We start from the raw sequence: 25,513 nt of genomic DNA, 5'->3' as shown, positions 1-25,513 counted from the left end.
CAGCAACAAGACTGCACGCAGAGTAATTTTACCACTATAATGTAAGCCAGAAAATGGTTTTAATGATATTCTGGACAGTTTCCAACAGGGGTGATTTTAGGATCAGACCTTTAGGGTGCTCAGCCCCGAAAGAGATTTGGAGTTCAATCCTATCACCTGATGGATCATTTTACTGAACAACAAAAAATATTTTCCGACAGATGAGATTTTGAATTTTAATAACCTGAGTTTTAAACCATATTATGGAAGGAAAATAGGGATGGATTATGTTATTACAAAAATGCACAGGTATTATTACATTATTACAGCTAAGATTACTACCTTAACATGCAGGTCAGACAAGGAAAGGTGATGCAGGATTTAATAACATTACATCAAAAAAAGACGTCACCTTCATTCCATCTCCTAAGATGAGTAAAATGACACATAAAGACAATTTTTTCTTTTATTAAAGCCTACCTGTGGTAAAAGAAAAAATAGCCACCCAGCACTGAAATAGTCACAAACTACAATTTGAGTTAAATGCCTGCTTATACATCTCTTCAGCAACATCAAAGATGAGCTATTCAGCAACTGGACACTTTTAACTAAACATCCTAGTATCGTTTTTGTCACAAAGAGGTAAAACAAAGAGGGAAAAGGAGCCATGTGCAGACAAATGTGTCGAAAATTGGAGAGTGTCGAAATCATTAAAAGTAAAGATATCAATCAAAAACTTGGGACAGAAACTGCAATGTCCAAAAAATAATATCCACAAAAAAAACATCCAGAGAAAAACCTGTAAACCAAAGACGCAAGGTAATGCAGGTATTATATACATACTAAGTAACGAGTAACAGGTGTTTCAAAGAGACACAGGTGAAACTGATGAGGTACGATCAAAGAGGTCAAGAGGTAAAAGTAGATCAGACACACAAGGAGCAAAAACTACAAAACAAAACAGGAAACACCTCTTTAAATTTTAGTGTTGAAATAGCCCTGGATTTGTTCAAGTTGTGGAAAGTGTGAAAGACATTTGAAAGGGTTAGCATCTTATCTCTCCTTTTTGGCTGGGGGTAGTTTCTTACTCTTTTGTTTTTGAAAGGCCTCTGAGGGCGCTGCTTTTGAATGTGCTTAAACACAGGATTGGATTAAATCCTCTTTGTCACTAAGACCTATAAAAGCCTTTGGAGTCCTCATTCAGCCAAACACAACCATTAGTGAGATTATTCCATCTCATACATCTATGGCATAATTAAAAACTAATGTAACAGCCAGTTTGTACTACCACTAAAACACACTATGTGTCAGTTAAAGGAGTTATTTGTGGAACGACTGCAGTGAAAAAAAAAAAAAGAAAACCTGCAGATCACTTCATCAGTTCAATCAGATTTATACAAATCGCATCCTAAGTGGATACAATGGCGAGATGGAAACCAGTTTAAACTAATAGAAATGTGTTTGTGTTTTTTGTTTTATTGTGATGCACTTTCTTTTCTTCTGTTTTATTATCCTACACATGCTCTGACAGATTAGACTATAAATGTGCAAAAATAAGAGGGTAGGACTAGAAACATTTTTTTTAACTTCATCCTACACCCTTTTGAACAAGGTATAATGATCTACGTTATTCAAGTTGTGTCTTGAAGTGTTTTCTTTTTTCTCTGCTTAAACAGATTGCACATCTGATTTATCTCGGTTTTGTTTTTTGTTTTTTTTTAACCTATTTGAAGGAACAAATACATAAAATAGAAGCTCAATCAAACCTTGCTCCCTCTTTCCTTCAACAGTATGTGAAGCCGATGAACTTCAAGGATGAAGTGCGTGCCCGGAGAGACCTCCGCAGCTTCCTGGACCAGGCGAGCATCCTCTTGGATGAAAAAGCCACGACTCTGGATGAGGTCCTGAGAGGGATGCTGACTCATATCGTGCGGGATGGCCTTAAAGGCTGTGATGTGGAGGAGGTCATGAACTCTCTGTTTACAGATGCAGGGGGAAAGGAGTGTAATGGTGAGAAAGACAGAACACTCTCAGAAGCACTCTGAGATAACCTCTAAAGACCTCATGTACATGTCAGAGTTAAAAAGCCTTTTTGGACTCATAGCTGTAATATTTCACACTCCTACAGTTCACCTTCTGTCTGAGACCATCCAGGGCGTGACTTCTACTTCCACTGGAATCCGTTATCAGCAGTCTTGGCTTTGTATTCTGTAAGTTAATCTGTGATAGAGCTGAAATGAAACAATGTTATGTTTTGTCTAATTCTTGCAGGCAGCTGTGTGCATGCTGTGCAGATCTGGTTACTGGGTTTTCTTGTGCTGGGACTCAAATTTACTCTTGCAAATACAAACTGCTATTCAGTAAATCATTTTATAGGACTGATTTGAGATAGTTTGTCTTTTATATAAATTTTAGCTCCACCGTGAGGAGTCTGCAGAGGCGTCATGTCTGCATCGCCCGTCTGGACAGAGCACAGAACTGGGGACAAAATTGCTGCGAGGCCCGCTACGTCATCCTCATCCTGACTCCTCCCAGAACGGTAACAGGAAATTTCTGCAACAGCAAAATAGTCTCTTTTATGAGCTGAAGGCTTTAGCTACTCTGGTCTTAAGATGAAGGGATAACAGGATAAAGAAACAAAAAGAAACTCAATTATCAGCAACTGTTTGCTAATCAAATATCCATCTATTGTTCTGGGAAACATGCATCATCATTTTGTATGCAGATGACATATTAATCGACAATCAAGATAAAACTGCGCCCCAACTCACTGATGTTGTGTCAAAGATCACATTTGGGTTTCAAGATTTCAATCTTTTGGTGAAATTAGCATACAATTGCTCAACAGCATGTGATGATTCAAGACTCTGCTTCCAAACACACATCAAGATGATCTTTGGAAAAAGAAAATTTAATCTCTTAATATCTGACTAAGTTTCTCCCTCCAACATCAAATAACATCCAATAATTAAGTCTTAACTGCACTCACATTAAAACCATTTTAATGTTAATTATAAAAAAACTCAAATTTTGAAAATAGAAGCTGTCAAGTTTAGATCAATTCCAGATTCAACAGAAATACAATCTGCTTTCTGCAAAACAATCTGTTTTTCTGAGAAAACTCATTTGCGTGTGGCCTTAACAAGTGGCTTAAAGAGGAAAAATCTGCTTAAACTGGACCTGGAGGAAGGTATTTGAACTTGGACACCATGTCAAAGGGCTGGCAGTGGTTTTGCATCAAATTTTGAACTGAAAGGGGCTGGACCTGGCTCCAGAGGTGGAAAGGCATCATAGGTCTCCCCAGCCCTGACTGGACCGGTCAGATCCACAGAGGTTATAAAGCTTCTGTGAACTGAGATATAGTGACACACAGTCATGGACAAAAACGTATTCACACCCCTGCTGAAGAAGCCCCGGATCTTGGTGGGCGCTAGCGTCTTTGATGAACAACCACAGGTATGGAAGACGATCGCTTAAGATTTTCATTTCAGGAATTTACAGTTAGAGATGTGGGCAGAGGGTGTTGTGTTTGGCTGTAGAGCATATTGACATCTGCTTCTCTTGAGTAATGTAACAAGGAGGAAAATACTTCCTCCTCTATTAGCTTTGGGGCAAACTTCTTGTGTATGCATTTGTCCTCTTTCACCATTGAGGTGCAAAATGTTAGAGGAAATTTACGACGCGTTTAACTTCTGGTAAAGCAGCACGACAGAATGGTTACACTATCTTTTTTTATTTCTTTTTATTAATATCATCAGGGTGTACCGTTACTGTTTCTAATCTTATTATATAAGGATATTAAAGCCATGCAACAGGAGCACAGCTTTCTTCTGCAGGTTACACTCACAAGTGGGAAAGCTCCATCCTCTAAGCTCATTAAATAATAGTTAAGTATTTGCAAACACTCTGGCAATGCATCTTGAGAAAGTCATCTCTGTATTAACTCGTTTAGACCAAGAGGGTTTTTATTACTGGATTTTATGCTGAACACAATATGAGAAACTATTTCAGGTAATGTCAGCGGCTTCATATCAGCAACGCCCAGCTGATGCAATCTCACTTGATGCTTAAAAATCATTGAAAGAATAGAATGGCATTGTCCATCTCACATGTGTGCAACATGATTTTGGTCATGAAACATGTAACTACATTATATCTACGTGTGTTGAATCCAATTCCTCCAGTCTTAAGAAATGAAACCAATGTGGAAGCCGCGAAAACTGCAGTTTCTAGCATCTCTCCTAGTGTCCACTTGAAGCTGGCTCCAAAAGCCTCATATGCCACATACACACCTTTTCAAAAAAGCTTTACTTCAAAACATCAGATTACTTCTTTTCTTTATCAGCACACACTTTACAGGGCGTGGTTTTATTTTAAAATTCAGCAGTTCAGACAATATTAAGAGGGGGCAGCTCACCTGATTGACAGATAGGCATCCTGTAGCTGTCAGGGAGCAGGCTCAGAGCCCATCTTTCCAATATGGCCCCTGCCAACGATTGACTGCAAAACTCTGCAATAGAAACAAATGAGTGATGTCACCAATACTATGTCCATTTATTGTTCAGTATATGGTCAAAACTAATGGATTAAAACCACACCCTCTAGATCAGTGTTTCTCAAATTGTTTCAGACCAAAGACCACTTTTTCCCCCTGGAAAAATCTTGTTGAGCACCACAAGCTAAATAGCCCCAGAACAACACCCCAGAGAACAAACTGATACAGTATAAACTCGAATCATACATGTTACAACTTGCTAGGGCTGCAACTAATGGATTATTACACCAATTATTTTAAATATTAAAATTATACATACTATTTCTTCAATTCCATTTATTCAGAACAAGTATTTGTCACAATGACAATGACTAGAGTAAAAAAAAAGTCAACTTAGTCCCTCATAGTTTTTTTTTTTTTTTTTTTTCAGAATGAGGGAGAAAATGGATCTGAAAATCTGAATATAACTACATTAGTGATATATTATTCCATAATACTTAAAATTTCCAGTATTTAAATACTTAAATACTTAGATTAAATTAAATTACTCAACGCTTTTATGAACTAATTTTTGTAGATTTTATCAATTTGTGTAGCAGCCGGGGCTGCACGGTGGTGCAACGGTTAGCGCTGCAGCCTCACAGCAAGAAGGTCACCGGTTCAAATCCCCAGCTTGGCCGGTGGGCCTTTCTGTGTGGAGTTTGCATGTTCTCCCCGTGCATGCGTGGGTTCTCTCCGGGTACTCCGGCTTCCTCCCACAGTCCAAAAACATGCTTACCAGGTTAGTTGGTCTCACCAAATTGTCCCTAGGTGTGAGTGTGTGGGTGCATGGTTGTCTGTCTATGTGTCAGCCCTGCGATTGACTGGCGACCAGTCCAGGGTGTACCCTGCCTCTCGCCCAATGATTGCTGGGATAGGCTCCAGCCACCTGCGACCCTAAACAGGATAAGCGGTATAGAAAATGGATGGATGGATGGGTGTAGCAGCCGAACAACTCACAACCCCAATCCCCTCTTTTTTCTTGAATGTTCTATCTACAAAACCCCACAATTTCCTCACAGTCGTTGCGAACCACTAGGGGGCGCTGGCAGACCACAAGTTGTCCGTGGACCACAATTTGAGAAATACTGCTTTAGATTTACCTGAACAGGATGCTCTGCCCCAGCAGAATAACGTCATCTCCAAGTTCAAACTGTTCCAGTTGCCAAGTTGGAAAAAACTTGCCATAACAGCAATATATCTGTATATAAATATCGAATAAAAGTATGTATACGGCTGATTTATTGCAACAAACACTTGTCAGAAATTCGAAAGTAAAGGGAACATAACAGGAGCTTAATAACTGTTCACACCCAGGGCAGCCATCTTTGATTGTAAACTCATGGTGTGGGTCCCCCGACTTCCCAGTAGGAAATTCCGACGTCAGAGTTCAATGCTAGTGTAAAAATAATAGGAACCCTTTTTTAAAATAATTATAAAACAAAAAATCTTTGTTGATTACATTGATACAGATGATCTAATTGTATCCAACAAACCAAAGTGTTCGGTCCCACATTTTCTCTCTGGCCTTATATCTGGGCACACAATTCACTGGTCTAAGAGTGGAGTTGCTCCTTTAACAGAATGGGGTTTGAGGGGCCCTAAATGTCTTGAAAATTACACAGAACTCTATTTATCACAACTTTAAGAGAATATTCATTGAGATGGACATATTTGCCTTGTATTTTGTAAGAGAAGGAAGTTCCTAAAATGAAGAATAAACTTGAAGCGTAATAGTATAACCATAACTTAAGTATCGTTCCACTCTAAACAGGAAAACAACAATAATTTCCAACAAAAAGGTTCAGCTGTTGCGTAAACATCATGAAATCAGTGGTCTATTGTCCTTTATGAAAAAGCACAATAACACATTATTTACAGCAGGAGGTAAACCTCTTTTCCGTGACATTTGGCACGACATGAAGAAAATGCTGAACTATTATTACAGGATAAAAATATAATAGACTTACAGATTTTGGTTTGGTTTGGTTCAAACAACTCAAAACTCTTTCAGTACATGAAGCTAAAATCTGTCCTGTGCTATTACATAATCCAGATGGTAATAAAACTATAATAATGGATTTAAAGGTAGCTCAAAATTACTGTTTGATATGCAGAGCAGGTATAATAAGTAATTGTGAGAAAGATTGTGTAAGTCTTAGTAAAAAGCATTGGGAAGCAGAGATGAGTCTTCAAAATCTCTGTCAGAGGCTGTGGGATATAAAGTTAGCTAGATGAAGAGTCCATGGATGGCGCATGTTCCCCTCAAATGGAGGAAATGAACTACAATCTCTTTTTTGGCACTGCTTTAAAGTCCCAAAGTTCTGGGTTCATGTTCAAGGCCATTTTTTGTGAAAACATAGGTAGGAACACTTCCCTGTTGGAAAAAGACATTTGGGTTTATTCAATTCTCTGCTTCAATCTCTTTTCAGAAAAGCACCAAGACGGCCACAGAAATCGGAAGAACATTTTCCACAATGTTCTCCGACATTTCCTTCAGACAGAAGCTTCTGGAAGCAAAGACTGAAGATGAGTTCAAACAGCACTTGGTGATCCACGAAGAGCATCTCTCAGCGGCCACTTCAGAGCGGGTTATAGAGGAAGTGGAGGACTCAGATCCACGTCGAGGGAAACCAATTGAGGTATGGAAGAAGAGCAAAGCGTAAAAGTAAATAATCAGCTCCCTATTTCAGACAGAATATGTCGTTTTACTACAGTTGAATTTCAGTGACAAAAAGCATCAACAGCATTTTATCTTACAGAAATAGAATTCCTCCTTACACACAGTTTATCTCATAAACCAACACTCATTCTCTGGACTGATTATTAGGGCCTGCCACATGGGGACCACCCTCATGATTTCTTGCTCCATTCAGCCACATAAAGTTGTGATACATTAAATGAAAACATTTGAGCCAGATTATCTGATTATCCCATTTCCACACTTTATCGGCCAGGCCTGAGGGCTGAAAAGCAGCTGGCCAACAGATTGAGAGTGCTGCCAAAGTCTGCTATGGTTTCTGGCAGCAGAATGTCTGCAGCTCCACGTGCCTTGTGATTAAATTAAGAGGAAGTGTGTGTGTCGAGTAGGAGGTTGGACAAATGGGAACACTCAAAGACTGCCAAAAGAGAAAGGGTGAATTAAGGTAGTAAAAGAGCCACATTTACAACAGGTTGTGGCTACACCTTATGCCCTGAATGGTTTTAAAAACAGCTGTTAAGCAGGGATTGTTGCCATGAAACCAACCTGATTTGGCAACTCCAACATTGTGTAATAAAAATCAGGCTATGCAACACTTTGAATGATGACATTTACTGGCTGTAAGCTGTGTTCCTCAAAAGTAAATGCTAAAAGGGGGCTTATTAATTCAAAGCATTAAGTTCGTAGATCAGTTACGAATAGGAGCTTCACATAAGCACAGCAGAAGTCTGAACAAGGAAAGCTTCAATGCTTCATGAGAAATGCAAAATATATTCAAATAACTATTGCTGTATGCAAAAATTAAAAATGTCTTTTTCTAATTTTATTCCATCTATGGTCTGATAACCAAGGTAGGTGGTTAGCTTGGCCTTGGCCAAGATGTGGCACCGTTTAAAAGAGAAATAAACCAACTTTCCAGTGGTATAAAATCAATTGCCAAAAACAATGAAACAGCATTATACTCTACAGAACATGAATTTTATTACTTTTTGTGCTAATTTAAGATTAAGTTTCACTTTCCTTTGGGATTTTGGTTTTTATGGAAGCCCATTTCTGACAGTAAAAAAAATCTAAAAACTAAAAATTATGAGATGAAAAGACAAAATTATGAGATAAAAGGTCATAACAATAAGATAAGTCAAAATTGTGATAAAAAAATGTCATAGGAGATAAAGAAGCTTTATTAATGAGATAGAAAGTCAAAATTATGAAATAAAACATCATAATTCTGAGATAAAAAGTCAAATTTTGAGATTAAATAGTCCTAATCCTGATATAAGCAGCCAAAAATAATGAGATAAAGTGTGGAAATTATGACATATAAAGTTCATCTCTTTTTTATTGGAAGCCCATTTCTAGCAGTACAAAATAATAATAATAATAATAACATTTAGAGATAAAAGGTCATCATAACGAGATAAAGAGTCAAAGTTATGATTAAAAAGTCATGATTATAAGATTAAATGTCAAAAGTATGATAAAGAAGTTATAGTTATGAGATAAAGGGCCTTATTAATGAGATAAAAAGTCAAAATTATGAGACAGCTAAGTCAAACTTAAAAGACAAAAGTCAAAATGAAAAGACAAAAGTCAAAATTACGACATAAAAAGGTCATAATTCTGAGATCCAAAGTCAATATTATGAGATAAAAAGCCATAATTATCAGATAAAAAAATGAAATTGTGACAAATAGAGTTCTTCTTGTTTTTATGGAAGCCCCTTTCTGACACTAACCCCTTCCCCCCTGAAACGGTAAAAAAGGCATAAAAATGAGCTAAAAAGTCAAAATTATGAGATAAAAGGTCATAAAAATTAGATTAGTCAAAATTATGATTAAAAAAAAGCCTTAGTTAGGAGACAAAGATCTTTATTAATGAGATAAAAAGACAGAATTATGTGATGGTTTAGTCAGAATTATGAGATTTAAGTCATAAGTCTGAGATAAAAAGTCAAAACTATGACATATGGAGTTCATCTAACACCTACAATGTTCTATCTCTTTATTATTAAATAATTTTGCCTTTTTTTTTTTTTTTCTGTTTCTTTATTTACTGTCAGAAATTGGCTTCCGTAGGTATGTTCAGAGAATGAAGGCTAACTTTTCAGGCTTTATGTTGGTACAGGCTGTTATCAGAGAAGATGGTCTCACAACACATCAAGCATCGTTAGAAGTGAGAAGAGACAGTGATGAGACATAACACAAAAACAGGGGAGCTGCATTTAGGAGCAGTTATGTATTAAAAGGTGTTACAGCTAAACTGTACTGAGGTGACTGTGTGGGCGCTGTTTTGATTTTCATTTAAACATTTTTCTGCTCTCATACGAGCTCATGGTGGAGATTATACCCTTGGTTCTGAATATGTGCAGCAGTATTTTTTCAGCAACCACAGGGATTCAATTCTTCCAAGTAGTTTTTACAATAAAATACAGACATATTTCTGCTGTCAGTTTGAAGTCTGAAGAAAAAATACTGATACGACTGAACACACTTGACTCGGAACTTTACAAGTTGCTCTGTCAAAAGTTTTTTTTTTTTTTTTTTACATTATCGTTGGAAAGTTTGGAACAAAATTGAGCCAATTTTGCAATGTCCAAGCCAGGAGTGAACAATCTGCTTTCTTTTCTGGAGGCATGCTCGCTGCACATGAGCAGTCATGTGATATGTGCTGGAAAAGCGAGTTGATTGTTATCAATGTTCTTGACACTTGTCTGCACAAGAGTTTTCTTTTTACATCACAAAAATTAAAGCAATGCTTATAAACGCTTGTTTGACCCAAGCCCAAAAACATACGAGCACGTGCTGTGTTAGATAACCTTTTGTGTAGTTCCGTTTACATCTTTTGAGGTTTATACTGCAACAAATTTCCACATTTATGTTAACCTTACTGCTTTATGGATCATTGTTTGCCCCACAGCCGTCAAACTGGTTAAGTGTTGTCTCATTTACCAACTTTGTGCCAACATGGTCAGTCCTAAAGCCGGATAAAGAAATTTAGTCCAGTACTCATTAAAAACTTGGGCCAACTGTAAGAATCTCATCCAACATATTTACCTTGTTTCACCCTTGTAGAGTGAGGACCAAGCTGTTTCCTGGACTGTTACACAACTACGATTACCTCAATGTTCCTCTTTTTAGTAAATTTGTTGCTCATGCTGCTCATGATTGGTCTTAAAGTAAAAGTTCCTATTCAAAAGCTCTTAAACTCATCCTGACACTCGAGTTAGAGCATGGGACTATTTCTGTTTCCTGTGTAGCCTGTCACATTGATTTTCTTTTTGTTTTTCTCTCACAGTGCATAGATTTCTTTAGATTCGGAAGAGGTATTTACAGAGACCTCCGCCGCAGACTCCCACTCTACCCATCAGACTTCACAGATGGTAAAGTTTCCCATCAGCAGAACTTCTGCATCAGTACACAATCACTGTATCCATTCAGCAGATTTAAAACTGCCACAATCATCAAATCTCTTTATTAAAATCTTAAACCAAGTAGATTTTTGTTACTTTGACTTTGCTAGCTTGGTCAGGTGTTGAATCTCTGATAACTTGTTGAATGATCCATCCAGGAATGTACGGGAAGGAACGCTGTCTGCTGAAATACACTACCACTGCTATCTTCCTCTATATTATTATTCTGCTGCCTGCCATCGCCTTTGGTTCACTGAATGATGAAAGCACGAGAGGAGAAATAGGTACACACTGCTTACTTTCTCACCCTGGTCAATAATATCCTGTAAAATGATGAATTATTAACTATTAAATCTGAGGCTTACAAAGGCACTGACATGTTACTGTTTGTGTTGTGACAGATGTTCAGAAGACCATTGTTGGCCAGAGCATTGGAGGAGTGATTTATGCTTTATTCGCCGGCTCACCACTTGTTATTCCACTGACAACTGCACCGCTGGCTATCTTCATAAGTGGTGTGTATTATGACTATACTTCACAGTAGAGGGTGTGTGATGCTGATTCAGAATCAGTTCCAAATATTGACTGTATTTAGAGTGGACAGTGTGGCTCCGCCGTTAACCATTGTATGGTTTTGAAGCCAAAATGCCCCCGGTCACAGGCGCCACCATTGGCAGCAGTTGTGCAGCCAGAGTCTGCTGACAAAAATAATAATATTTTTTTCTTTCGAGAGTCTAATCTCTTCTTGGCTCTCCTTCCCAACATATTTTATAATCCCTGAAAAAAATGGAACAGCAGCTGTCAATCATCATTAAACATGACGTAAAGCCATGTTTTTAACCTTTTATAACTAATGAAAACGAAACGTTGAAGAAAAAGAGGACTTCAGTACAAGGCAGCCAAATAATACCTTCAAAACACCACAACAATCAGATGTGATAAACATTTCTACCAGCTATATTAATTTTTTAAAGTTTGACCTCAGCCCATCTGGAATGACTGGGGTGATGGATTTTTTGACCTATACTGCTGCCAGCCACCAGGGGGAGCAGTTTTAGTGGCGACCTCACTTCAAGCTGAGCAAGATGGCGTACATTTTTTTTTTTTTTTTTTTTTTTTACAGTCTATGGTTACTAACAACTTGGATTCCACTCTTGTCAAGTCACACATATTTTGACCTGAGAAGGAGGAAAACACATTTAAGAAGTAACAGTTACCTCGTTAACAGTTGTTATGATCAACATTTTGTTTTTTCCAGTGCAAGGCATCAGTTATGGGTCTCAAGCAGTGGCGATTGCTCTAAGACTGCAAGAGAAGCTCAGCTTTCCCTAAAATGTCCCTAAAAAAAGTGGAGATATGTTCTGCTGTGTGTACATTCCATTAACAAAACATGGGCTAGAATTCCTTCATCTTTTGTTCAGAATCAGCTCCTATCACAGGTAACTGGCTCCACCTCCTTCTCATTCATCCCCGCAGCGTCTCACGGTTGAACAGTCGGACGCTGAGCGTCTTCTGACTTCAGCGGGGAAGCGTAGAGTGGGTTGTTCCACTGTGGAAACTGGACGATCATTGGACAAACGCTGGGCTTTGCCCACTCATCGGACGCTCAGCGTCTCTGGGGGTCTATGAGGCAGTGGGCTGGCCTGGACCCTCGGCTTCTGCATATTTATTGGATGATCTGTCTGAGGCCGAATCCCTTTTTGATTGACAGTGAAATGATCCAGTCAGTGATCTTGAAGTATAATTCTCCACTGGAGCATCTTCTGAGTTTTACAGTCAGTTGTTCTGGACTGATCCAGAGGCTTTATCGATCCCCAGTGAGTTTACCTTTTTTAAAAATGACAAGCGTTGAGAGAACAGTGGTAAAATTCCTGTAAAAAACACCTGGTTGGTACGACAGGGTCACAGATCATTTTACTTGAAAAGGATCGAAGGGTCGAATTTACGTTTACATAAATAAACAAATATATGATGTAGTAGGCCGGAAAAAAATAGCTTCCCCTCCTTGACTGACCAGCAGCTGCCACTGTTTTTAAGTATATGTGATTCTTCTAGAAAAATCTGCAGTATCAGATTTTCTGACCTAAAGTGGTGACAAAAGTGAAACATGACTATTAGTAAAGAAGAAACCTTTTACAGGCACCAGTGAGTGTTGATAATTTCATTTCTAAGCATCTGTGGTGATGTTGTAGATGAGAAATAGCTCGACCTGCGGTTTTAATCTGACAGTGATGAGTTACATTTGCATCCATTTTCACACAATTTATGAGTCTCCCGCTTCAAAGAATGATACTCTGTTAGTGTTGAGGTGTAATAATAGAAAACAATTCCACAAGGCAAATGAATGTTGTAGCTGGCTTCCACTTTTCACTTACAATCAGCCAAAGGACAATGTCTCTCATTATGATGGCTTATTGCATTTAAATGAATTTCTTCTGCTTTGTTTCACAGTCATCAGAGGCATCTGTGACGACTACGACCTAAACTTTGATGCTTTCTACGCCTGCATCGGCTTATGGAACAGTCTGTTCCTCATCCTCGGAGGCTTATTCAATGTCAGCCTGTTCATGAAACTCTTCAAACGGTGAGCACAAACACACACACACACACACACACACCTCAGAGCTTCACACTGAGGAGGCTCACTGATAAGACTAGAAAAATCTGTTATGACTTCCTTGTCTCAGCCATAATTATTGGTTTTGTTTAGTGTACTCTCTCAGTGTCTGTGCTGTCATTTGTCCTTGAATGGGCTGTTATGTCTGTGTCTGGAATAAAAAAAAGCTATTGTGATGAAACATGAGCGACTGTGCTCTGCATTTTAACAAATGTTCTGTTCCCATTATCTCCCAGCTCAACAGAAGAAGTCATTGCCTTGTTCATCTCTGTGGCGTTCGTCGGGGATGCCGTGAAAGGCACCATCAAAAGTGAGTCAAGGGCAGGCCACATTAAACATGTTAGCAATGTTCATGCAGCTCCTCTCTGCAGGGGGGAGTCTCGGTGTCCTGTCAGACCTTTGTTATATTTAATGTAGCTTAGCAAATGCAGGAATATATCAAGAAGTCTTTAGAGGGAAAGCAAAGCATGAAATCAAATAAGACCCCTCTGTGTGTTCTCCCAGAATAATAGACTCTTTATCTTTGCTCCAGTGGGATAATGTTTGTTACTGTGATTTATCAACACAAGCATAAATGGAAGAGCATGAGGTGGATTCTTTATCTTACACAGAGGTCCACAGGCTGTTTCCTATTCAACCACCAACTGAGCAAACTCTGTACACAGCTTTGATCGACACAAAGAATAAACACATGAAAGAAAAATTTAATTTATTAGTCTGAGATGGGATCGTTAGTAGTGAGACATGCAGCAGAGTGTAAATTTGACATTAGGTTTTTTTTTTTTTTTTGATATCTCGAGTTTTGCTTTCCCGATCTCAGACATGCCTTGCCTTTCAAGTCATGTAAAGTTTTCCTGTTCACTACTTTTCTACAGTTTCATCTAGCAGATACTTTTGTCCAAAACGAGGTACAACACAAGCAAGAATTTAGATCAGGGGTGGCCAACCTGTGGCTCGCGAGCCGCATGTGGCTCTTTGCCTTTCGGTGTGCAGCTCTTTGATCCATTCATTAATATATAGATATATATTGTTATGCGTAGTGGTGTGCTGATCAATCTAAAATATTGATATACTGATGCCTACGATGGCATCATTATTGATCAATACTTGGATAATGAGATTGGTACTTAAGTTTCGGTTTCTCTTCTCTACATGTGCTCCTCTCAATCGCTCATGTGCTCAAAGATATCTAGATAGATAGATGGATATGTATTACTTTTCATTTTATGTCATTTTGTTTATATGTGAGAGGAAGTGTGTCTGTAAGACCACGTGTGTGATGTGGCTCTTTGTAGGACCACAGCAGTTTTTGTGGCTCTTGGTCTCTGACTGGTTGGCCACCCCTGATTTAGACAGAAGGAAAAACCTAGTTAGTGTGACAAAAGTGCTAACCACAATCATTTGCTGCAACAATATACTTCAAACTTCAACAACATTCAGTAATAAGTGCTGAAAATTCACTTAGAGCTGGGCATGAGACCTTCTGACACTATCTCCCCCTGTGCACAAAGAGGAGAAGGGTCAGATTAAGTGCTCAAGTGTTTCCCAAACAGATTTGTCTTCAGACATCTGTTAAGAGTAGAAAGGCTCTTGCAAAAAAAAACTGACATTTTATCAAGATTTTTTTTTTCTTGTTTTAAGTAAAAAAAAAAGTCTTATTCTACTCAATATGAGCTAAAAATGTCTTGTTTCAAGTTATCTAAAGACAAAAGTGAGGTCTGAATTACTTATAACAAGTAAAAAAAAATCTACATAGAGATTTTTTTTTGGACTGATTAGGTGAATGTGATTCATATTAAGTCTGAAAAGACATTTTCTTCTGGAAATAAGACAAAATCACTTGAGAAAGTGTCTTTTTTGCAGTGGGGACTCAGCAGATCAGACTTTCATCAGACTTTTGTCAATAAAGCCAAGCAGTTCAGTTCAGTTTGTCTCAGCATGGCACGCATTTTAGAGTGTACCCGTTTTTTGGGACCCTTCCAAAGGGGTGCCAGACTAAACTGATCCGATCCCAGAAGGTGGAGTTACAACACTGCAGACTGTTGATTGGTCGAAAGAATCGTCACTGACCATGCCACAGCAGCTGCATTTCTCCTGGTGGCACACAGACTTCTCTGAAACAAAACTTGATTGCGCTTTCTAACAAAGAGCCACATGGAAATCACAAAGAGGAAGAATTGCTGGATGTCTCTGGATGTCTGTTACTCTTTGTTTAAGGTTTTTCTTTGTTGGATTTATTAGTGGGGTACACTGTGTTGCACTGTTATTTAACTGATGCAGCTATCAGCATCTGGCTTACATGCCACCAATTGCGAGGGTGCATGGTTGTGGAGTCTGTGGAAATGAAAACAGGACCAGGCTTAACCGATGCAATGCTACTATATTTAAAACGGAATACACCTTTGGGAAAAAAAAATGACATAACAATTCTCTAATAACTGCAATTAAACAGTGCATATCTACTATAACTATCATTTCTCATCTATCTCCCCCACAGTCTTTCAGCACTACTACCACGGGCCTGTACTGGCAACCACAAACAGCACGTTTGTGCTCCAGCAGATCACCGAAATCCTCGACAAGGCAAACAACCACACCAATATTTTTGAGACCGCTAAAGGGAACGGCACAATGCTGGCGCATGTTGAGAGCTACGTCTACCTGCCTGAGTCTCTAGTTGTGTGCACGAGAGAAAGACCCATCCTGTGTCTGCTGCTGATGCTGGGGACTCTGTGGTTTGGTTACGCCCTTTATCTCCTGAAGAGGAGGTACGGTCACTCTCTGGACTGCACAATGCCACACAAATCTCAGATTTCACTACTTTAAATAAGTTGAGGCAACAAGTGAGCTGTTAGTAGGTCAACCATTTCAAAAAAACTTTGAAACTCTGTGTATTTCAGTTCGTAAATCCTAGGATACTATTGTTTTTCCGTTTTGAGGCAGTCACTACTTGACAAGGTCTATCACAAGCTGAGAGAGTATCTGCTATAAACTGAGCTGTAAGTTTGATGTGTAAATGTGTCACTTCCTCCCCCACAGCCCGTACCTGAATGACAAAATCAGAGAGGTGGTGTCTGACTGTGCTCTGCCGATCTCTGTGGTGGTTTTCTCCTTCATCGGCTCCTACCTGTTCCTCGACATAAAGCGTGAGTACACGTCTCTCAAACTCGAGAACTGACGGAGGATCCCCCCTGAGACTTAAAGCCACAACTCTGGCACAGTAAACACCTTGCACTGTTCTTTTAATGTCTGCTGGCAGAGGAAACAAGGAAAATATTTGCTCCTGGAGAGCTTTCAGCTCAGTGTGGGTTCGTCGGTCAAAGGTTCTTGGTTGAGTGCCTGTTAAAAAAAGAAGCTTACTTGCAGAAAGTTTACTTTCCACACTGTTTTTTTCACTTCCAATGTGATGCTGTCAGTTTTTTAAGCTCTGAGTTGTTTTTCATGAACCTTTTGCATCTTTCAGTTCCTGTGTTTAGTGTCCATGACCACTCAATCTTCACCTTCCCTCGGTTTGAGAAGCTGTCAGGCATGAACGCACTGAGCGCAGTTGGCCTGGGATTCCTTCTTGCATTGCTCATCTTCATCGACCAGAACATCGTCATCTCTCTCACACATGTACCAGAACACAAGTAAGATGAACCCTGCTTTTCACATCCCTTCCTTCTTTCACTTCCTCTCACACCTGCTGTGTGTTACATTTAACGGCTAGATTCTGTGAACAGTTAAGTAACATCAAGAGGAAGTGATGAGTTGTAGAGTAAAGTTCTGCTGTGAGTCACTCTCAGGCATGCTATCTTCATGCCAAAGATAATACCAGCAGTGCTGATTCCTGGTGCAACGTCACAACCTGGAGAAGGTTATTGGTTTCATACAACAGTTCAACAAAAGTGGTGAAACAAAAATAATCACAAACGCATAATTTCTGCTCCAGCAACTCATCTATTACCTCAACTAATCTGAAGATTATCTTGGCCAGAGAAAAACTGTCGAGTACAGAAGAATTATTTGTTTATTTACAACGCCAGATGCTCGCGCAACTTGGGTGCAGAAGCACTGCGAAGTAAAATGGTTTGTCAACTGACGTGGAGAAGTTAACCACTGAAAAACACATCTTTAAACTAAATTTCAGCACTTATTCAGATGGCAAATGGCTCCCAGGTTTGTGAAATAGCAGTAAGTGGACAGAAGAGATCAGCAAGTGGACATATATTAGGTAGACAGATGTATTTTAACGTGCAACTGTCACTCGATGTCCATGACTGCATTATCAGTGGACACTTACCAGACTGTGACAGACCAGAGGCCTATAGCACGAAGCGCGGTCAACTTATCCGCGGTGACTCACATCTATCCAGGATTGAGTAACCATAACAATGGCAATCAGGATAATTGATGGCACGACGCAAGTTATCAACACAGTAACTCAACCCAGGATTGTCTCATCAAGAGCTGTGAACGTGCACGTAAAAGAGGAGGGCTTAGAGGCAGCTGATCAATCACAATCATCACCGCTGAAGAGCAACGGCTGATAATGCAGCAATACAAGGAGGAGAGAAGCAATAACTCAGTAAGGGGGAACACGGTAGCAGCAGCCAACCACAGGCAAAATGCATAGCAACGCATAACGGACTGTGTAAACGCCTAAGTTACTCATCAGTGGCTCAGTATGATAGTGATCACACTTCTAAATCTCATAAAATAATAAATGCTACTACATAAGGTGTCAGAAGTTCACCAACCTGTCACCTGTGTCCTCCCTACCTCCGCCCACTGAGACGACAAACAAAGGTCAAAAGCCTTAGACACCAAAATGCAGACTTTGGTGGAAAAACCATATAATTCCTCAGAGAAAAAGGAACTGGGAACATGTTTATATAAAACCAGAGCAGGGTGATTCACGGTGAGGGTTTTGGGAACTTGATCCAGTATTTCTTTATTGCCCATGAAATTGAGTATGATGTGAAGCAACACACGTCATGAAGTAAAATCTACAAGAAACATAGAAACATCTACAAGACCATAACAAATAGCTGATACTCTAAATGTTTACAGTAACAATATTTCACAAGCTCTAAAAAAATTATAGTTTCTTTTCTGAAATTTTACAAGTAGATTTTTAAATAGATTTTATGAGTTTTATTTTCAGTGACTTGTGCATTTCCTTGTCTTTCGAATTGAAAAAAATCCATTAAAGGGAGAAAAAGCAAAAACACACTCTTTGTCCCACATCTGGCTTGTAACCACCTGGTCACCCTAGTTGAGTAACAACACTCAATTGCATCCTTCTGCACACAAGATCATAGGCTCACTTCTTTTTTGTATGTACATATTAAACATGAAAAGAAGACACATGTCTACTGTCAGTTTCTTAGATCTCCTTTGAAACAAACAAAAAAAATCCTGTTATTTGGAATCAGTACTTGTTTTACTATCTGCTACCTTGTGAACATCACTCTGTCTGTTCCAGGCTATTAAAAGGAACAACGTTCCACTGGGACCTGATGCTGACTGGCTTCATCAACATCCTCATGTCCTGTCTGGGGTTGCCATGGATGCACGCTGCCTTCCCACATTCCCACCTACACGCCCGTCAGCTGGCCAAAGTGGAGCAGCATGTAGAGAACGGACATGTCTACACAACGTGAGTCAGGTTCAAAACAAGGGCACAAACCCAGCAGTGCACCTTAAACCGGACACAGCAGTTCATCTAAACCTGTTGAACCCTGTGTGAGGGGAGGGGTGGAGGGGTTTGGAACAAGGGAGTCAGTCTGAATGCAGACCACAATGACTGAAAAGTCTCTTAATGGAATCAGAAACACATTTTTTTCTCAGATTATCTCTGCTTTTGTATAAAACAGCATCGTCAGTGTGAAGGAACAGCGTCTGACGTCTCTGGTGGCAAACATCCTGATCGGTGTGTCTGCGTTCATGCTGCCCGTCCCTCTGCAGTGGATCCCAAAACCGGTTCTCTACGGCCTCTTCCTCTACATCGCAGCCACATCACTGGATGGAAACCAGATGATGGATCGGATGGCTCTGCTACTGAAAGAACAGGTATGGGGACAGGACGGGGGTGAGAACCAGAAACAAGGACTAAAAAGAGACGATATGGGGCAAAGGAGTTCAAAACAAAGGGCTCAATCCATTTACTAGTAGGGATGTAACAGTACACTAAACACGATTCAATATGATTTACGATGACTAAAAAAGATTCTTTCAATTATTTCCGCAAGTGAAGAACACAAACCACGCAATAACTACAAAATATATTTTCTCTTATTTGAAATTAATTAAAAACAATTCCCTTTTAATTTTCTGAAGTAGGGTAAACTGTGCAAAACAAAGTATGTCCTTTTCTTAAAAGTGCAAGTGAAATAATATTTTATCTTGAATGACAAAAATAGATTAAAAAAGATGTCTTTTAAACAAATCTCATATTAAGATAACTACATGAATATTAAAAATAAACAAATTATCTTGAAATAAGCAATCTGAGGTTTGCTTGCCATCTGCTGTTTAAAGGGCAATGCGATTTTTTTTCTAGGTCTATTTGAATCCTCACACATTCCTAACGTTTTTTAACTGTCACGCGCTGCATCGTCACATCCCTTTTTGCTAGTTTAGTACTTGATCTACTTCAGAATAAAAAAAAATGACACAAAATGTCTCTGGAGCAGCATTTTAACCACATTATATCCCAATTTCTTCATCTAGACGTCATATCCTCCTGCCCACTACATCCGGCAAGTGCCTCAGAGGAAGATCCACTTCTTCACTGGACTGCAGATGATCCAGCTGATCATCCTGTGTGCGTTTGGACTGTACCCTCTGCCCTACATGAAGATGGTTTTCCCTCTGCTGATGATCCTGCTCGTTCCCATCAGGTAAGACTGAGACAGAAGCCCCAGAAACCAGCACTGTAACCATAATGTCTTTGTGGGGTTTGCAGAAGTTTTAGGTCACTCTTGACTTGTCTAAATGTCACAAAAGGAGAAAACTTAAATCTTTTTGTGCCCATTAGAACTACATCTCAGAAACCCTGAATGTGACTGGCACCTTAAATCTCTGAACCTGCTTTTCAGGACAGTTTTTAGTTTCATGGAAAAAAAACTAAACATCATGCTGGGAGCTTGTTATAGGAAAACTCAAGGTATTCCATGAAAAAAGGATCAGCTTCCTCGTTACACTCAGCATGTAACAGCTGGACGCCATCCTCTGTGACTCTGGGCAGAACTTTCTGAAGTCAGTGAAAATAAGTGAGGAGTAAATTTTAGAGTTATTTTAGCCTAGTTCAGAGAAATGTAGAGAGGTTTTCATAAATTGATAATTCAAGTCCTATCAGTGATGTACAGGGTTTAGTTAGGTGTCTTTCTCAAGTTATAAGAAAAACATATGATTGTGTAAAACTAAATTTCTGAGTTTCATGAATTTAGTAAAACATATGGATTCCAGGATAAAACCCTCAGTAAGCACTTAAAAAACAGTTAGCAGGATGACTAACTTTTGTTCTTTAACCCTATATTTTAAATAATAAGATATGATTTTGAAAGATCTGATAGACTGTTGAGTATATATTGTTTAAATGTTAGTACGCTTGTTTTATCTTTTGTATTGTATGTTTGTTTGACATCTTCCTGCCCAGGGACCACAGGTGAAAATTAGCTCTGTTGCTAACTCTGGCTTGACGGCTTTCTTGTTTTGCATGGTTGCCTGTCAAATAAACTGATTTGATAAAAGAATAAATAAATAAATAAATAAATTTTGCAAAACGTATCATATTTGATACGTGAGTTTCAAAGGTTTATAACCTAACGACATGATGAATAATTTCCTTGAAAACCTGTTGAGAAATTTTAATAAAGTTATATTTTAGTCCTTTTAAAAAATGGCTGCGCTCATGAAGTCATCCTCACACATTTTTGGGCAAATCATTGCTCATTTTCAAGAAATAATGGTAAAATTAACAACTAAATTTTTTCATAATACGTATGTTTTGCATTGAGAGACTGCCTATTTACTAAAAGCCAGAAAACTTTGCGAAAACTGCCAATTTTATTAAATGTGATCCAAGGAAGACAACTTTTCTGGTTATTTTTAATGGGTCAGGCTTTTAAGGGTTTATTTGATGTTTGGCATTCAAAAAATAATGGGAAAATTAAAATAAAAAAAAAATTAAGAACTTGATTGCAGCAGCAGAATCAGAAACAGTGAAATAGAAACAGACTCCTGCCCTGGGTCTGTATAGTATCATCTCCAACATCGTGTCTTTCTGTTCTCCCTCAGGACCAGCCTGCTTCCCAAAATGATCGACGAAAAGTATCTGGACATCCTGGACTCTCAGCACATGTAGCACCACACCGACCGCTAAAAGAAAAGATTCAGTTTCTACAGCCGGAGGGAGACAGACTCACAGCTCAGTGATTGTGTTACTAACTAAACTAAATGCATTTGGACTGCAAGAATTTAATGAGCTCTGCACTCTGCTGGTGACTGCACGGGTCATTTCCCATCCTATTGTTCAGCCAACATTTAAGTTGCAGTAAACATGAAAATTCCACCAGAAAGAAACCCTTTCCCACTCTCCTTCTGTTACCTTTTAGCCCCTCCCTGCACAGGCATCTCACCGGGTGGAGCCGAGAAGTCAGGGTGGGGGTGGGGGGGTGAGTGAGGCGGAGAGAGATGCTGTTCATTTCAATAATTACTTTTTAATTGCTGAAAAATATGTTTAAAGACCATCATGGTGATCATTGCCGTAATGAATGGCTCTTTTATTACACAACATCAGGGTGTGCAGAACCAAACACATGGTGTTGAGTTAAATGAGGCCAGTTTGGAGGTGTCCTGGTTGACCTTCTGCATGACACTGACCCTGATTGGGTGTTTTGATTCAGCCTGGACTATTTAAAAAAAAAAAAAAAAAAATTGAAGGGGCCAGTACAGAAGAGGATTAGGGCCACTGAAGTTAAGAAAAATGTTCACTTTTTTTTTATTACTATTTTTTAGGGGCAAAAGTCAGAATTCTGACTTTAATCTCTGAAATTCGACTTTTTTCCTCAGAATTCTGAGAGTCAAGTTTTGAGATTAAAGTCAGAATTTTGATTTACTTGGATACTGAAATAAAAATAAATAAATAAATAAAATAAAAAAGTCTGTTTTTTTATCACAATTTTTTCTGAGAAAAAAGTGAAAATCTCTTACTTTAATTTTAGAATTTGGACTTTTTTCTTAGAAAAATAGTAATGAAAAATGTTTTTTTTTTTTTTTTTTTTTTTTTTTTTTTTCCCTAATCTTCTTCCGTAGGACATTTTCCCCTTTTTGGCCCTAGTCCACCTCATAGGCCTTTTCTTTTCTTCCTTTTTTGGCCCTAATCCTCTTTCGTTGGCAGGGCCTCACAGACACAGTTCAGACATAGTTTTAAAGCAGCAACAGTCAAACATGATATGCTAATGAGATAATGTTACCTACTGTAGCTTTAAGCATCTTCATTCAGCAGCATTCCTTCACCTTTAGTGCTCATGATAGTTTTAGTCACAGAGGAGTGTCTGCTTCCTTTTTTTCACACTCATATCTATTATAAGCTGGCAACCAAGAAGTGCACAATTGACTGTCATTTATTTTGTATTTAATAAAGTCAATATTGTGATTTAGTGTCATGTTGTTTAATGGAGAGCTGCTTTTTGTGTCCTCTTTGGATTTTAAAGTGTGGTGTCAAAGTGAAGATGAGGTGATATCAATATTGAACCAAAAAAAAGAAAAAAGAAAAATCACTGTATGAAACAAGAATTTTTTTCACAGTTTGAAACATTCAGTATGTTAAGAGTCTCACTTTGGTTTTAATTAAGCACATCAAAGCTAGATGGTCCAGTTCTTTAGATACAGGAGATGCATCACATAATTAAACTGTAAATATGAAAGTTGTTTGTTCTGTCGGTTTTTAATCAGACAAATAAAGTCTTAAAGGAAATGAGTCTTTATTATTATTGCACTGAACTTCAGTCATGTTCACTTTAGAGGACATTATCTGTTCTACCAACCTCACTCTACCAACAGCTGAGCCAAGATCTCTGATATTTCCTCCAATAGAGGGCAGTAGAAGCTCATCATCAGGTTTGTTCAGGAGTAACAATAACCCAGGATGCAGCAGGAGAAGAGGGTTTGAGTTGGTTAAGGTTTCAATATTTTAGAATTGAGTCACACAACGCCATAATTTTGTCTTTGCAAGTTGAAAAAAGTCTGGGACAGACAAAATTAAAGTCTTCTAGCAGTCACTACTGGTCTTTTTCTCTAAGATTGTTCAGAAAAACTACTGGTTTTATTAAAGAAACACAGGTATTTGTTTTAGACAGAGTGAAATAGCAAATGATACACAAGTCCCAAGACTGTGCATTATTATTATGGAGATGATTGGGGACTTTTACTCCAAATCATTATTTCAAAAGCAGAGGAAGGAGTCTAAAGGTTGATAGATTGGCAGACTGAATGGAAAATGTATCCCCTGTTCAGCCTCGTCTTCAGTGTGTAACTTATGGATGAGTGACAATAGACTGACAAAAGAAGCACCAGTAGCTCTGCAGACGCACCACTTCCCATTAAGGAAATGCTGCACATCAGTTAGCCATTACAAAAAGCTGAATACTAATCTCTCTGCCACCTACACACATTAAGCTTAATATGAGATCTGTGGTGAATATTTTGTGTTCTTGTCTGGTCAAATGCAACTCAGCGCCAACACATTTCCAAAGCATCCCCTGTGTACCTGCACGCCATCTTGTCAAGCTTTCATTTCTCCCTTGTCCCAGAAGTGTCAGCAGCAGAGTTGACGAGCTCTTGATTCCCAGTAAGTCTCAGAAGTTTCCGAAAGAAGAGTCTCCACTTCACTGCGTGTTAATCTGCAGAAACAGACACAGGTAAGGGTTAAAACACAAATCAACACAGACATCCTCACATATCCTCACACCTTCTCTTCTCACACCTCTGCTTTTTATATCCATCATGCCCACATTCACACATGAATAAGACAAGCATCAGGACACAATGAGATGCATGACAGGGCTGGTGCTAAATAACAACACTGAGGTTGTCTGAGGAGAATCAGAGATGCTGAATTAAAAGGATGCTTGAGGACGTAAGCAGAAGAGTTTGTAGTAAAAGATCAATTAAAAAAAACTCAACATGAATGGGTGAAACACAACTGGACCTGTATGAGGCTTATGGATCAGTAAACTTCTAGAGGAGGAAGTAGAATGAAGCACATGTAGAGAAGACCACCCAGTCTACAGCAAAGCTTGGGGGTGCCTTATGCCGCGGCCCCACGGGCGAGATTGTGACGTTACTGCACAGTCAGAGTAGAGAGCCAGCTCATGTAATGATGGAAAGCCCAAAAGAGCATCTGAGAAACAATAAGCTGTGGTTTCATAAGAATGACAGGAGAGTGTGTGAAAGCCTTGAAGATCACAATCAAGGCTACTTATGTTTTCTTTTTTCTTTTTGTTTAACTGAAACAGACAGTTAAATGAAACTAAAACAGCCCAATAAAAGGTGAAGATACCAGGTATGGACAATCAAATCGACTCTGTGTCTCTGAAAAAATGTATCAGCCATCCTAACTCTGCCACTGCCCAGTCTGAGGTCACAGGGGGCCTAGAACCTATCCCTTTCATTGAGAGGCAGGGTTCACTCTGGACAGGAAGACTGGATGATGAAACACCGCACGAATCAACTTATCCTCCATCTTCCGGCGGGGCTAGCTTTTTCATTTTTAAGTACTTGGTATCGGTATCGGTGAATACTCAACTGTAAGTACTTGTACTCGTACTTGGTTTGGAAAAAAAATGGTATCGGTGCATCCCTAAAGTCAATGCAAAGATGTGTTCAGACGCAGATTTGCCCCAGGCGGCGTGTTGGATGTGTTGGCACAGTGCGTATGGAGCACCCGGTGCATTTGGGGCGTCAAGCGCCTCTTCGCTTGAGTTGAAAATTTTGTACCTTTGATGCAAGTTTTTGCTCCTCCTCTTGACAGCTTGGCAGTGCATAGTTTGCATATTGCTTTGGTTTTGTCCTCCTCATCAATGCTGAAATATTTCCAGACAGCCGACGACATGACTCATCCCCCGCTTGCCGCTAACGAGAGTTTAATGTCACATCGTAAAGTGAAGCTGCATGATTTGGGGAAAAGGTGCGATTTGTGATTAGGTGGACAATATTGCGATTGCGATTGTGCTTGCGATTTAATAAAAAAAGTTGTGTCATGATGAGTCTACAGACTTGCTTGGT

General features: G+C 39.0%; 1 protein-coding gene across 1 annotated transcript in view; it reads left to right on the top strand.

Moving 5' to 3' along the window:
- The window catches only part of LOC141793774 (solute carrier family 4 member 11-like), a 35,228-nt gene extending 12,084 nt beyond the window's left edge, over nucleotides 1-23,144 (top strand). The window contains exons 5-20 of the mRNA XM_074674635.1: nucleotides 1,770-1,989; nucleotides 2,108-2,189; nucleotides 2,395-2,518; nucleotides 6,946-7,155; nucleotides 10,509-10,593; nucleotides 10,782-10,907; nucleotides 11,025-11,138; nucleotides 13,075-13,207; nucleotides 13,477-13,550; nucleotides 15,738-16,008; nucleotides 16,280-16,386; nucleotides 16,704-16,869; nucleotides 18,708-18,881; nucleotides 19,099-19,294; nucleotides 19,955-20,124; nucleotides 21,524-23,144. Of these exons, the coding sequence (XP_074530736.1) occupies nucleotides 1,770-1,989; nucleotides 2,108-2,189; nucleotides 2,395-2,518; nucleotides 6,946-7,155; nucleotides 10,509-10,593; nucleotides 10,782-10,907; nucleotides 11,025-11,138; nucleotides 13,075-13,207; nucleotides 13,477-13,550; nucleotides 15,738-16,008; nucleotides 16,280-16,386; nucleotides 16,704-16,869; nucleotides 18,708-18,881; nucleotides 19,099-19,294; nucleotides 19,955-20,124; nucleotides 21,524-21,590 (2,319 nt within the window). The 3' untranslated portion in view covers nucleotides 21,591-23,144. The remainder of the gene's footprint in view (nucleotides 1-1,769; nucleotides 1,990-2,107; nucleotides 2,190-2,394; nucleotides 2,519-6,945; nucleotides 7,156-10,508; nucleotides 10,594-10,781; nucleotides 10,908-11,024; nucleotides 11,139-13,074; nucleotides 13,208-13,476; nucleotides 13,551-15,737; nucleotides 16,009-16,279; nucleotides 16,387-16,703; nucleotides 16,870-18,707; nucleotides 18,882-19,098; nucleotides 19,295-19,954; nucleotides 20,125-21,523) is intronic.
- Nucleotides 23,145-25,513: the final 2,369 nt, after the last annotated feature.

The sequence above is a fragment of the Halichoeres trimaculatus genome, unplaced genomic scaffold, assembly GCF_033239565.1.
Source record: "Halichoeres trimaculatus isolate MK-OKI-2021-1 unplaced genomic scaffold, fHalTri1.1 fHalTri1_scaffold_7, whole genome shotgun sequence".
Taxonomy (NCBI): domain Eukaryota; kingdom Metazoa; phylum Chordata; class Actinopteri; order Labriformes; family Labridae; genus Halichoeres; species Halichoeres trimaculatus.
This window is presented reverse-complemented; position numbering and strand designations above follow the sequence as displayed.